The sequence below is a fragment of the Erpetoichthys calabaricus genome, chromosome 8, assembly GCF_900747795.2.
Source record: "Erpetoichthys calabaricus chromosome 8, fErpCal1.3, whole genome shotgun sequence".
NCBI classification, from domain to species: domain Eukaryota; kingdom Metazoa; phylum Chordata; class Cladistia; order Polypteriformes; family Polypteridae; genus Erpetoichthys; species Erpetoichthys calabaricus.
Genome location: NC_041401.2, coordinates 5,328,348 through 5,342,906, shown reverse-complemented (window position 1 = coordinate 5,342,906; position 14,559 = coordinate 5,328,348). Strand labels below are relative to the sequence as shown.

Sequence of the window (14,559 nt, the reverse complement as noted above, 5' to 3'; positions counted from 1 at the left end):
GCCATTAGCTGTAAGAAACAGGCGAAGATGACTAACATTATGTAGATGGTGTGGAAGATGACCGGGGGACCTACCCCGACCAGGACACCCCTGTGACAGAAGGATGGGGGAGAGAACATATTTACGATAATACCTACCCCGGGACACAAGAGGGCAACCCACCCTGGGTTATGTTGGAGCCATCGGGTTTGGGGCTTGGAAGCTCAACCTTACGGGCACACGTGGTCTCCACCAGGGTGCGCCTCGACACTTGCGGATCCCCAGATGGCCGCACTTCCGCTAAAACTTGGAAGTGCTGCCAGAAGAAGATCCGGGGGGCACCAGGAGCACTTTTGGGTGCCCATGCAGCACTTCCGCCACAACCAAAAGCTAATCCAAGAGCAACTGGAGCATTTTCAGGTGTGCTATAAAGGCGGCCACCTCACTCCATTTGAAGAACCTGAGTCGGGAGGAGCTTGCGAGGAGAGGAGTGAGGACGGCAGAACAAAGGAGAGCCAGAGGAGGGAGGAGGGAGACAAAGCTTGCTGGGAGGAGAAGGAGAGGAAGAAGAAGAATTGTGCTGTGCACTGTGCTCGGGACTGTGTTGGTGTGCTTGTGGGAGATGGGGAAGACGTTTCCCACAAGGGAAAAGAACAATAAAAACCCTGTGTTTTGGAGTTGTGCCTCTGAGTCTGTCTGTGCCAGGTTGGGGCGGTGGTGACCACCTTGGAGGTCCACAATGGACATACGCAGACTAAGTGATATTATTAATATGTGCTTCAAATTTTAAGGTACCATCAAGAATGACACCTAAACTCTTAATGTGAGAGGATGAAGAGATTAGAGAATTATCAATTGCTAGAGACATATTGTCACATTTGGCCAAAACAGCTTTAGTTCCTACCAGAACAGTACGGCCCTATGATCTCCGCAATGCGGAAAACGCGGACGGAATCATGGAATTAATGCTTAAAAACGGATTTTAGATTTAAAAAAAGGAAATATGCAGAATGTAGAGACTGAAGGGGCTGACTGTTACAAAACTTCCCAATAAATTAATCGATTGAATAATCTGTAGTTCTATCACTCAGATCCAATTTTTTAGTTTGTTGTTTTTCAATCGAACGCAATTCTTTGTAGAAATCCGGTCGTGCCTCTATCTGTTTGTGTGTGTCTTTCCTGTATGTTTTCTTGTTAAAGGCATGTAAATTAGCTAGCTCCACAAGACAGAAATGTCGAAGCGAGCAGGATCAGATACCCTAACTACATTGAAAAAACTAAAACACGAGCTTAACTGCAAAATTGAGGGCCCAACAATATCCTGGCGACTTTTACGAATCTGGACAACAACTTTTCTGTAAGTTTTGCCAGCACACCACAGACTGGACACGAAAAGCTCTTTGCAATGACCACGTCAAATCTAAAACCCATCTGAAGAACACGGAGAAATTAAGAGGTGTTCAGGTAACAACAGAGGAAAAAACAAAATCGTCAGATGAAAGATGCCAGTTTGTGTCCATGTTAGACATACCGCTCGAAAAAATGACAAGGAGGAAGTCCTTTCTTTATTGAGCATTGTAAACAAGGAGGCATGCTGCCAGAAAATGAGAGCAGCCTTCGTCAAACTCATTTGCCCCGTGACTTTGAACAACATATGGATGACGTTCTTCGAAAGATTCGTGGCAAGAAAATTTATGTTGTAGTTGATGAAACCACAGACAGCCGAGAGCACAGCGTTCTCATCATAGTGATAGGGCTCTATGGTAATTCTTTTCTGTAGGCAGTTCTAATTGTACGTGATGTATTTACTGGGAATCACTTAAATCGATTAAATTACACAGGTATTTAACTGGCATTAACAGTCTCTCCCACAGAAAAATGTTATTAGTGAACGGCACTGGTTGTTGACGGGTTCCCTTCTAAAAATTAATAACGATGTTTCAGGTTTAATAAACGTTTTGCCTGGCGGTGACAAGACACACAAGGTCCATATTTGACTCTTCCGTTATAAACGGCCCCTACAGACCTGGGCAGAAGAGCAGGCGTCTCCTCCAACGCAACAAGCCCTTAAGAGCGGGTCACTCTTTCATTTTTCTAAAAGTGAAGTTCACCTTCGTCTCGGGAGGATGAATCAAACTAGTGACAGCTCTTACAATTCTGGGGGGCACTCACTGGCCTACTGCAGTCTCAGCATACAGCATCATGGAGGATCTGGGCTCTGACCTGATGAATGGAACTGCAGAATAAGGTTCAGTTGTGCTAGTGTGCGGTCTCATGAAAAGGAATGTAAAGTGCCATTTCATTGTGGTTTGTTTTGTTGTAGCTGTTACTACTTTCTTACAGTCAAAAAAACACATAAAAACCCAAAAATCTGAATCAAGGAAAAATAAAAACTGTGAAAACTGAAAACCAAAAGAAAAAAAAAGAAAACAGAATTTGTGAAAAAATAAAATGGATTATATAGGGCCCTAGAACAGCCTCTGTTTTATCACTGTTTAAGCCGAGAAAGTTAGCAGACAACATTGATTTAACTTCCTGCAAGCAGTCAGAAAGAGACAATGGTGGAAGAGTGGAATCGGGCCTAGTAGACAGATAGAGCTGGGTGTCATCAGCATAACAGTGGAAATGAATATCACATTACCTAAAAATAAGACCAAAAGGCAGAAGATACATGAAAAATTGAAGGGGGCCTAAGGCAGAGCCCTGGGGTACACCACTAACAACTAGGCAGTCTTGTGACCTGAAATTGTTGAACCGTACAAAGTGAGTACGATCTGTGAGATAAGATTTAAACCAGGCGTGTGGAGTGCCAGCGATCCCAACTGACTAATCTCTGTAGGAGAATATCGTGAGAGATTGTGTCAAAGGCGGAGCGCAGATCGAGGAGCATAAGTGTGGTCAGCGGCCATCAGCAGGTCATTGGTGATTTGGACCAGGGTTGTCTCTGTACTGTGAAATGGACAAAAAACAGACTGAAATTGTTCAGAAAAAACGGTTCTCAGTAGGGTAAGAGTCAACCTGCACGACAATAGTTTTTTCAAGTGTTTTTAAAAGGAAAGGTAAATTTGAGGTCAGACGATAATTATTTTGGTTGTAGGGATCTGCACCAGATTTCAAGACAACTGGAGTCATCACAGGCATTTGAGAGATTCCAGAGATAAGAGAAGAATGTGTGATGTCAGTTATTAAGGAGGAAAGAGAAGGCAAACTGGATTTAACCACATGAGTAGGAACTGGACCCAAATGACAGGTAGAGGACTTAGATTTTCCAGTTATACCAGACTAGCTGTCCCCTGCAGCTCTGCCAACGTAGTAGTGAAACAGGACAAACTTGAAAAATCAATAAAAAAAAGTCATAATTTGTATTGAGAAGAATTTATATTGATAGCTTTAATAACCGAGAGCCTCTTGGTATCCAATATTCTTGGTTTTGCTATCGGGGCGAGAATGTAGCTGTGATCTCTTTGCTAAAAATTTAAGAAGTTGGGAAGGTATGTCTGGCCAAGCGGAAGGTGTAGGTACACTTCAACGTCAAATGTGTGCACTGTATCTGATCGTGTTCAGCTCTGACGGGAGAACAGCACAAGGCTGCGATATTTCTGCCAATGAGCATAACCTCCAAAACACAAATAACTGTTATCTCTCTCTCAAAAACGTTAAACGTTACTCCTTACCAATCACTACATGATAATGGTCTGTTGAACAAACAGGTATCACTAGCTAAGAAGAGGTGAGGTGCGCTCCAACACGTGGCGAGAGGTAGAGCGACTGGCGCGTGAGTGAGGAGGGGTCCGTCCAATTCCCCCTCCCCTCAGCGCACAACCTCTCTCTGTCAGATTCACGTAAAATAAATTGCTGCCGCAACCGAACTATAAAACTATAAAAAAGTCGCAAAATCAACTGGAATGTTCAAGCAAATTATAGAAGAAAAAAAAAAAAAATCAAAATCCATTAAGTCGTTCTCTCGTGAAAAGTAGACAGACATTAGACTTATCTATCTCTATATACAATATATTATATATATATACAGTATATTATATATATACACATATAGATATACATATAGATAAAGATATACATATATATGTATATATTTATATAGACTAGGGGGGGCAAGCCCCCCTGGCGCCTTTGGCGCCCAACCCCCAGTTACGGCCAGAATATTAGTAAAATCTGTAAATGTGCAAAAGAAAAATGATCATTTATTGGAGTCAAAAAAAATCACAAAATTCTATAAATATGTAAAAGAAAAATTATTTAACGATGTAAAAATCATGAAATGAGAATAAAATATTTACTCTCTTACCGATTGGAGTATTCCTGTTAAGCTGAGGTCCACTCTGCTCGATGAGTATTTATAACAGACTAAATAAACAATCCATTCGTTTTAAAAACCACAACTTTCTTGATATTTTAGTTTATAATTTAAAAATGGAATAAGAATCTGAAAATCTAACAACATCACATTAAAGTTCGAAAAATTCTGAAAAGAATGATACCAAACATATATATAGGTTTTAAAATAAGCCCGATTTAAAGTGTGACAAAAAAGTGACATAAAACTGTTGCACTTTTAGGCTTAGGATTTTTATATTTATATATATATATATATATATTACAGTGCATCCGAAAAGTATTCACAGCGCATCACTTTTTCCACATTTTGTTATGTTACAGCCTTATTCCAAAATGGATTAAATTCATTTTTTTCCTCAGAATTCTACACACAACACCCCATAATGACAACGTGAAAAAAGTTTACTTGAGATTTTTGCAAATTTATTAAAAATAAAAAAAACTGAGAAATCCCATGTCCATAAGTATTCACAGCCTTTGCTCAGTACTTTGTTGATACCCCTTTGGCAGCAATTCCAGCCTCAAGTCTTGTTGAATATGATGCCACAAGCTTAGCACACCTATCCTTGGCCAGTTTGGCCCATTCCTCTTTGCAGCACCTCTCAAGCTCCATCAGGTTGGATGGGAAGCGTCGGTGCACAGCCATTTTAAGATCTCTCCAGAGATGTTCAATCAGATTCAAGTCTGGGCTCTGGCTGGGCCACTCAAGGACATTCACAGAGCTGTCCTGAAGCCACTCCTTTGATATCTTGGCTGTGTGCTTAGGGTCGTTGTCCTGCTGAAAGATGAACCGTCGCCCCAGTCTGAGGTCAAGAGCGCTCTGGAGCAGGTTTTCATCCAGGATGTCTCTGTACATTGCTGCAGTCATCTTTCCCTTTATCCTGACTAGTCTCCCAGTTCCTGCCGCTGAAAAACATCCCCACAGCATGATGCTGCCACCATCATGCTTCACTGTAGAGATGGTATTGGCCAGGTGATGAGCGGTGCCTGGTTTCCTCCAAACGTGACGCCTGGCATTCACACCAAAGAGTTCAATCTTTGTCTCATCAGACCAGAGAATGTTCTGAGAGTCCTTCAGGTGCCATTTGGCAAACTCCAGACGGGCTGCCATGTGCCTTTTACTAAGGAGTGGCTTCCGTCTGACCACTCTACCATACAGACCTGATTGGTGGATTGCTGCAGAGATGGTTGTCCTTCTGGAAGTTTCTCCCCTCCCCACAGAGGACCTCTGGAGCTCTGACAGAGTGACCATTGGGTTCTTTGTCACCTCCCTGACTAAGGCCCTTCTCCCTCGATCGCTCACTTTAGATGGCCGGCCAGCTCTAGGAAGAGTCCTGGTGGTTTCGAACTTCTTCCACTTACAGATGATGGAGGCCACTGTGCTCATTGGGACCTTCAAAGCAGCAGAAATTTTTCTGTAACCTTCCCCAGATTTGTGCCTCGAGACAATCCTGTCTCAGAGGTCTACAGACAATTCCTTTGACTTCATGCTTGGTTTGTGCTCTGACATGAACTGTCAACTGTGGGACCTTCTATAGAGAGGTGTGTGCCTTTCCAAATCAGGTCCAGTCAACTGAATTTACCACAGGTGGACTCCAATGAAGCTGCAGAAACATCTCAAGGATGATCAGGGGAAACAGGATGTACCTGAGCTCAATTTGGAGCTTCATGGCAAAAGCTGTGAATACTTATGTACATGTGCTTTCTCAATTTTTTTATTTTTAATAAATTTGCAAAAATCTCAAGCAAACTTTTTTCACGTTGTCATTATGGGGTGTTGTGTGTAGAACTCTGAGGAAAAAAAGGAATTTAATCCATTTTGGAATAAGGCTGTTACATAACAAAATGTGGAAAAAGTGATGAAGCGCTGGGAATACTTTCCGGATGCACTGTATATATAATATATATATATTGTGATAAAGGTGCTATATAGCGCCTGACCCGGCACAGACTGACACAGAGGCACGTGTAAAATCCAAGTACATTTTATTTTTCTTCAGCTGGAGGGCACGTCTTCCCCGTGAACCCCCCAGCCACAACACAGTCCCAAAAGCACATAATACACACAACACAATCCTTCCTCTGGCACCACCACTCCTCCCAGGCAACCTCGTCCTCTTCCTCCCGATTCTGGCCCCAAGTGGTGCTTGCCGGCCCTTTTTATAGCCCACCTGGAAGTGCTCCAGGTGCTTGATCACCTGCTTCTGATTGCACTTCCGGGCAGGGCTGTAGAGTTGTCCACTGCCGGCTCAGGGACCCATGCAGCACCCCCTGGCGGCCACCCCAGATCCCAACAGGGCTATGGAGAACTCCATCTCCCATGGAGCCCTGCGGGAAACTGAGGCACCATCCTCAGCCATTGAGGCTGCCACCAAGCATCCTGGGGGAGGTATTGAGCAGTCCGTGATTGCTCCCTCAGAACGTGTAGAAGGGTCGTCCCGGCAGGGCGTGGGACCCGGCCACCTGCCACAATAGAGTAGATATAGATATACAGATAGATTCAGATATATAGATATAGACATATTTATTTATTGTGTCACACATGTGAACATGGGAGGCAGCTAAAGGGCTTGAATGAGAGTAATTCCAAGCCAGACCGGGAGGTAGCCGAGTGCACTGACTCTTTTTCTTGCCTTTCTGCAGACCGTTCACGGGAAATTCTGCCAGGCCCTGATGACATCAATTCTGGTTGTGAACTTTTGATGCCACTTCCAGACCAAAACCTATGGATGAAGACCCTTCCAGTTCCGACCCCTTTTGAGGTCACTTCCTATACTGGCCTTTAAAAGCCACCACCTTTTCTCTATCCCCTCAGTTCTGTTTGGGACTCTGATCTGTACATATCAGTACAGTGGAACCTCGGGTCACGAACGACTCGGACCACATACAAATCGGGGTACGACCAAAAAGTTTACCAAACTTTTGCATCTGTTCACGACCACACACTCAAGTGACGAACAAGCCAGTTTCCCTTCTGGTTTGTACGCGCCAATGATTTCCGCACGTGTTCAGTCTCTCCCTGTGCAGCGAGCGAGCGAGCGAGAGAGAGAGAGAGAGAGCGAGAGCGAGAGCGAGAGAGAGAGAGAGAGAGAGAGAGAGCGCGAGCGAGCGAGCGAGAGAGTTTGAGCGAGCGTATATGTATTTACATACAACTAGTACGGTCTGAAACGGATTACAGTAATCCCTCCTCCATCGCGGGGGTTGCGTTCCAGAGCCACCCGCGAAATAAGAAAATCCGCGAAGTAGAAACCATATGTTTATACGGTTATTTTTATATTGTCATGCTTGGGTCACAGATTTGCGCAGAAACACAGGAGGTTGTAGAGAGACAGGAATGTTATTCAAACACTGCAAACAAACATTTGTCTCTTTTTCAAAAGTTTAAACTGTGCTCCATGACAAGACAGAGATGACAGTTCAGTCTCACAATTAAAAGAATGCAAACATATCTTCCTCTTCAAAGGAGTGCGAGTCAGGAGCACAGGCTGTCACAGAGAGAGAGAAAAGCAAACAAATCAATAGGGCTGCTTTTATGTATGCGAAGCACCGCGGCACAAAGCTGTTGAAGGCGGCAACTCACACCCCCTCCGTCAGGAGCAGAGAGAGAGAGAGAGAGTTTGTTTTTCAATCAAAAATCAATACGTGCCCTTCGAGCTTTCAAGTATGCGAAGCACCAGGCAGCATGTCGCTTCAGGAAGCAGCTGCATAAAAGATAGCAACGTGAAGATAATCTTTCAGCATTTTTAGACGAGCGTCCGTATCGTCTAGGTGTGCGAACAGCCCCCCTGCTCACACCCCCTACGTCAGGATCAGAGAAAGTCAGTGCAAGAGAGACAGAGAAAAGTAAGCTGGGTAGCTTCTCAGCCATCTGCCAATAGCGTCCCTTGTATGAAATCAACTGGGCAAACCAACTGAGGAAGCATGTACCAGAAATTAAAAGACCCATTGTCCGCAGAAACCCGCGAAGCAGCGAAAAATCCGCGATATATATTTAAATATGCTTACATATAAAATCCGCGATGGAGTGAAGCCGCGAAAGGCGAAGCGCGATATAGCGAGGGATTACTGTAATTGTATTTACATACAATCCTATGGGGGAAATTACTTCGGGTCACGACCAAATTGGGTTGCAACCAGAGTTTTGGAACGAATTACGGTTGTGACCTGAGGTTCCACTGTACATCAATTTGTTCAATTTTGCAGCCAGGAAACGACACACGGGTGGCTGTCCCAAACCTTGCTCTGGCTCTTTGTCAAGTTTGTGACTATATAAATATATAATGCTATAGGAGATATTATATATATATAGATATAGAGAGAGAGAGAGAGAGAGAGAGAGAGAGAGAGAGAGAGATATTTCCTCCACAGTTAGGAGTTTAAAACTAATAAGAAAAGAAGGGGGTTGTTGGGGGTCATAATATGTTCCATGTGCAGAGTTTCCTAAAGAGGTCCATTGCTGGTGGTCTTTTACAACCTTGGTATTAAAAAAAAAAAAAAAAAAAAAAAAGTTTCATTGATCATTGCAGTAAAATTGAAGCAGGGACTTGTCAGGTGGCTGTAAAATGTTGCGTACAGCAGAAAATCAAGCCCTAGTACAGCATTCCCAGTTAAAGTTGCATAATAGGCAATTTTTGGTGCAGACAGAGCGTCCTCATATTAGTGCATATTGTTATAGACAGCAAGGCCCATCGCTCCAAGCAGCGGAAACACAACATCATAACAGAACCGTTCAATGAAACAAATGAAAATAACACAGCAAGTACAACAGTATGCTTCAACAGCAACCCATGAAAACGTAGCCACGCTAGGCCTTTCAACTTTCCGTTTGTATGACCGAAGTGCACACAATAACAAGGTGGTTTTAAAACTGAGCACACAGTGAAGCGTTCAGCACCGAGCATCGGGGATTTGACTGCGAGCTGCCATGAAGTAGTTGACTAATCCACAGGACCACGCTGCCCCTGCTTTTGTCTGGAGGTACGTTTTACCCGCACGTGTGACTTTGCAGATGTAATGTAAACAAAGCAGCCCATCAGAAGCCCCTTTTGGATCGACAAAGCCCAGCAATTTTGTTTATCAGGAAATAATTCTACACAGTCTCATTAATTAAGGATCAGCTGAGCTTGTGGCACTTTATGTTCCCTAAGCCCTGGGTCACGGAAACCAAACAACAAGAGCTCTTCACTGATACTGATCACCAGTTCTTTGAGATTGTGGCCTTTGTAACTGAAAGAGAATATCCCAAGACACACAGAAATCAAAAAGAAGTCGTTTTACACCATAGTTACTTTAATGACAGCTTTACAATGGAGAAGGATTTATTTGGAATTATTAACAACCAAAACCACACCAAACTCTCACCTCCAGGCCTCCAGACCCTTTTATTCGTGCCGTCCTCTGGCCAATCACAAGCTGCTACACAAAAGATGTTATCAGCAAAGCCCGGATTGCACTAATGCCTCCCCAAAATGCAATCTGGGAATCTTTCAAGCCGTCACTTTCTGCAACGCTGCTGCCGTTAAGATGTAAATGAACGCAAAAAAAAAGAACCGCAGGCAGCAGCAAACAGTACAAGAGGAAGCTTTTGTTTTCCATCATTTTCAACACAAAAGAACATTAATAAGATTATTCTGAGCAGTCGCAGGAAGGAGAACAATTGGCACATCTCAAGTTACTACAGCAACTGAAAAACAAACTTGAAAAAATATCCTTCACCTCGCAGCAGGCAGAAGATGCAAAGTCCGCAGGCCCAAATACTCCATACAGAGGGGTACCTGCCCCAGAATAATTAATTGTGTTTATATAGCGCCAACCTTAACCCATCTACAACTCTCATCCACACACCTGCACTTTATTTATTTATTTTTTTGTCGTTCATGTTTAAATATAAAGGCAACCAACAATTGATCACATCCTATTTATTCTTGTTAGAAGCGTCATAAAGCTTTGACACATAAAGCTGCAATAAATTTAAACACGAAATGCCTGCGCATCAATAAAACTACATGGAGACAAATAGGCAGCATAATAGTTCTGAACAGCACTCCTATAAAACCGGCAGACTTTTGTTCAACTAAGCCAGCAAACAAAAATAAAAGAATCCTCTTCACTTTGAGCCAGGAAGGTGAATGTCAGCTTGTTAAGATTTGAAATAAAGCATGCCCTTTCTTTATATGCATGATGCCACTACTGTCTTCTAATAAAACGCCGCGATAACCAACAGAATAAACAGCCACATCTATTAACTTCTAATTTTTAATCATGACACATATAAAAAAAAAACATCGCAACAGCATCCCAAAGTTATCAACCCTCCAAGGTGAGCGTCAAAAAAAGTTTAAAAAATTAAAAAAAGAATAATAAAAAAAAAAACAATTCCATCAAAAGCCAGGGGTCCATACCTGCAGTTTGGAGGAGGATCGAGAGTAATTTCAGCGAGCTCCTTCTGAATTCTAGGAGAGAAATGAGAAGACAGTCAGCATTTAAAGTAGACGGGGATTTACACTGCCCTCTACCACCATGCAGCTAAATGCAAGACTGGCTTTGCCTTCAGTAAAACTAACATGGCTGCTTCCTCTTTGTTCTCAGAGGCATAACCCAAATCCCATAACAGGAAAACTTTGCAGCATTTAATTCTGTCTTTCTCTAGCCAAGCACATGCTAATTTTACCACCAACGGATAGCCTTTGTGAATAAGAAGCCGGCACATCCGCTGCTTCCAGGTTATAGTCACTTTTAGCACAAAAGATTTTCTTTCAAAGCTTATATGCAAATGAGGCAGAGAGGGAGGGGGGGCTGCACTGGCATATTTGACATGGAATTTAAAGCAGCGCTGCAAAGCTACTACTAGTATTACTGCGAGCAACGGGCAAGCTGCAAAAGTTATCTGCTGACTGGACTCCTCTTATTTTTCAAAATATTTCCGCCTTTCCATTTTTTAATGCAAGTTACCCCAAAAAAAAAAATAATTCCCCCTTCTAATTTGATTTTCCCGCTTTATGCAAAGTTCATGCGTAAAACTTGGCGTATTTTGCTTCCCCATTTAACACACTGTATGTCTCAATTATTTCAAGTAGAAATTTAAGAAGTTTACTTGGCCAGTGTGTTTGATCGCTCTGTGCAGTAGAAGATTCCTGCACTAATGAGGAGTCTCTGGATCATTACGTCCTTTAAGTACAGAAATAAAAAGCAGCGTGGCTACGACACACACACACACACACACACACTCACGAGGCCTTGAAGGAAATGTGAAACTTTCAACAAAACCTGGCAACTAACTCCCAGGGAAAAATACTCGGATATGTCGAGCAATGACACCTGTTTGTCTCTCCACGTTTTATTAGGATTTATTTCTACCTTTGCTTTTAAACCTACAGAGCGTCTTCTTTGGGCAAATGTTTTTAATATTTCTGCTAATGTGCCTGGCCGCCCCCTTTCACTTTGTAATGCGCTCCAGCTTCTCTCTGAAGGAGCTGAGTGACAAGAGGGGGCTATATAAACATAAGTCCATCACGTCCTTACTCCGATACGGGGTGCTGGGGAAGCCAGAGCCTATTTCGGCAACACTGGGTGCAAGGCAGGAATCAGCAATGAATGATTAAGGCCCACTCTAAAATTTACTTATGTGCTTCTACAACTAGAATTCAGCTGACAGAAGATGTTAAATTGTTGAAAAGAACACTCAACAATACAAAAAAAGACAAAAGAAAATTCAAGCCACTTCTTGTGGATAAAAAATGCAAACACCCAAAAGAAATTTTCTTCCATTGCCTATAAAGTATATCATCATCATACAAAAATGCAGGCACTGGTAAACTGTGCAAAGTATATCATTATTATATATAAATAAAATGTATTGTTATTACTGCGGTGGGCTGGCGCCCTGCCCGGGATTGATTCCTGCCATGCGCCCGGTGTTGGCTGGGATTGGCTCCAGCAGACCCCCGTGACCCTGTGTTCGGATTCAACGGGTTGGAAAATTGATGGATGGATGGATGGATGGTATTGTTATTATTATTATATTTATTTAGCTGGCTTCTTTATCCAAGGCAACTTACACAGCAAGTGGTGATACATCAAATAATGATTATAAGGTGAAAGCAAGTGAGAACAAGATAAAAATCTGAGGAAGACAGAGTCGTACTATTACTACTATATAATTATTCACCTTAACAAAAGGATAAGTGCCTGTCTGGTTGCTAGGTCTCTGTCATTCCAACAGATGGCGCATCACAAACATTTTGGTAACAAAATATATTGCATTTATCATTCCGACAGATGCCGCATCAAACATTTTTTGTTATAATACACATTGCGTTTGTCATTCCAACAGATGGCGCATCACAAACTTTTTAGTAATCAAATACATTGCATTTGTCATTCCAACATATGGCTCATCACAAACATTAGCACTGCTTTTACAAATCCCATACCAAACGGCATATAACAGACATACGGAGTGGTGGCTCTGAGGCTAGGGATATGCACTGGCAACCGGAAGGTTGCCGGTTCGAACCCCGTAAATGCCAAAAGGGACTCTGCTCTGTTGGGCCCATCAGCAAGGTCCTTAACCTGCAATTGCTGAGCGCTTTGAGTAGTGAGAAAAGCGCTATATAAATGCAAATAATTATTATTAGTTATTATTATTATACGCATTGCATTTATCATTCCAACAGATGGCACATTACAAATATTAATACCACTTTTATGAATCCCATACCAAATGGCATATAACACAGACATCAGTATAGCATTTGTAATTCCAACAGTTGGTGCACCACAAACATTACCACTGCTTTTACAACTCCCATACCAAACAGCATATAACAGAGACATACACATTGCATTTGTCATTCTAGCTTATGGCTCATCACAAACATTAGCACTGCTTTTACAAATCCCATACCAAACGGCATATAACACAAACATAAGCATTGCACTTGTCATTCCAGCTGATGGCCCATTACAAATACTACCACTGCTTTTACGAGTCCCATACAAAATTGCATATAAAAAAGACATATGCTTTACATTTGCCATTCCAAGAGATGGTGCGTCACAAACATTAACAATGTTTTTACAAATCCCAAACCAAACAGAATTTAACAGAGACATGTGCATTGCATGGTGCACTGAAAACATTAACACTGAGGCCTGTGTTATTTTACTTTGATTTCAACCTGTCAAACAGGTAGCACAGCTAGCCCCTTTAGAGCTTTACAGATAGTGCGGCATAGCGGTTAAGGCTTTGTACTTCAGACCCTGAGGTTGTGGGATCAAATCCCGCTACTGACACTGTGTGACCCTGAGCAAGTCACTTCTCCTGCCTGTGCTCCAATGTGGGAAAACAAAAGAAATGTAAACCAATCTCGAATGTTTCTGTAAGTCGCCTTGGTTAAAAGCATCAACCAAACAAGTAAATAATAACAACAATTAACGTGTAATAGTGCGTATCTAGAGTCTTCTCTTTCCCAGTAGCACTTATTGGTTTATAGAGTGACAGTCTCCAACAACAGCATGGACAAACCAGGAACTACTCCCAGATGTAACACCAGTCTATCACAAGTCATGCAAACACAGTCATTTCTAAACTTTACACTTGCATTTGGCATTATATATATATATATATATATATATATGGAGAGAGAGAGAGAGAGAGAGATTGTCAGAGTGCTCCACGCCTGCACTCTGTGAAGAATGGTATACGAAACTTAACCTGAACTGAATATATTGAGGGCCTTTGCATAGACAGCCGTCAAAAAGCCTAGGATGAGGGAGGAAATCCGAGTGCCCAAATAAAATGAACCCCGATACAGGGGAACAATGCAAGCTCTACATGGTCAATAAAGGAATCCGGTTACAGAAGTTTTGAGGCAGACGCACTCACCACCTTACCAGAGCAGCACCACTAAGGAATGCAAAGCCACAGCCGTAGAAAGGCTTACCGTTTAGCGCTGGTAGACAGTTTTGCTGTCGTTTTACTGGATAATTTGGTGTTTTTCTTTTGCTGCTGAGCGGCGGTGGGCTGTTTTCTCTCCTCGTGCTCCTCTGGTTCTGGTGCTGGCGGATCTCTTTGATCAGCATCTGAGCTCCCGCTGCTCGTACTTGGACTTTCGTCGTCTGATCGCTGCCTCTCACTTGACATTTTCCCCCTTCAAAAAAAAATTTTAAAAAATAAACAAACAAACAAACAAACAAACAGTGTATAACAGGAGGCTAAAATGA

At 42.5% G+C, this 14,559-nt stretch overlaps 1 protein-coding gene across 2 annotated transcripts in view; it reads right to left on the bottom strand.

The window, feature by feature from the left end:
- ube2e3 (ubiquitin-conjugating enzyme E2E 3 (UBC4/5 homolog, yeast)) overlaps positions 1-14,559 on the bottom strand; it is a 182,755-nt gene that overhangs the window by 161,693 nt on the left and 6,503 nt on the right. For both annotated transcript variants that reach the window (XM_028806205.2, XM_028806204.2), the window contains exons 2-3: positions 14,280-14,486; positions 10,737-10,787 (exon numbers count right to left, since the gene is read on the bottom strand). In XM_028806205.2, the coding sequence (XP_028662038.1) occupies positions 10,737-10,787; positions 14,280-14,479 (251 nt within the window). In that variant the 5' untranslated portion in view covers positions 14,480-14,486. The remainder of the gene's footprint in view (positions 1-10,736; positions 10,788-14,279; positions 14,487-14,559) is intronic.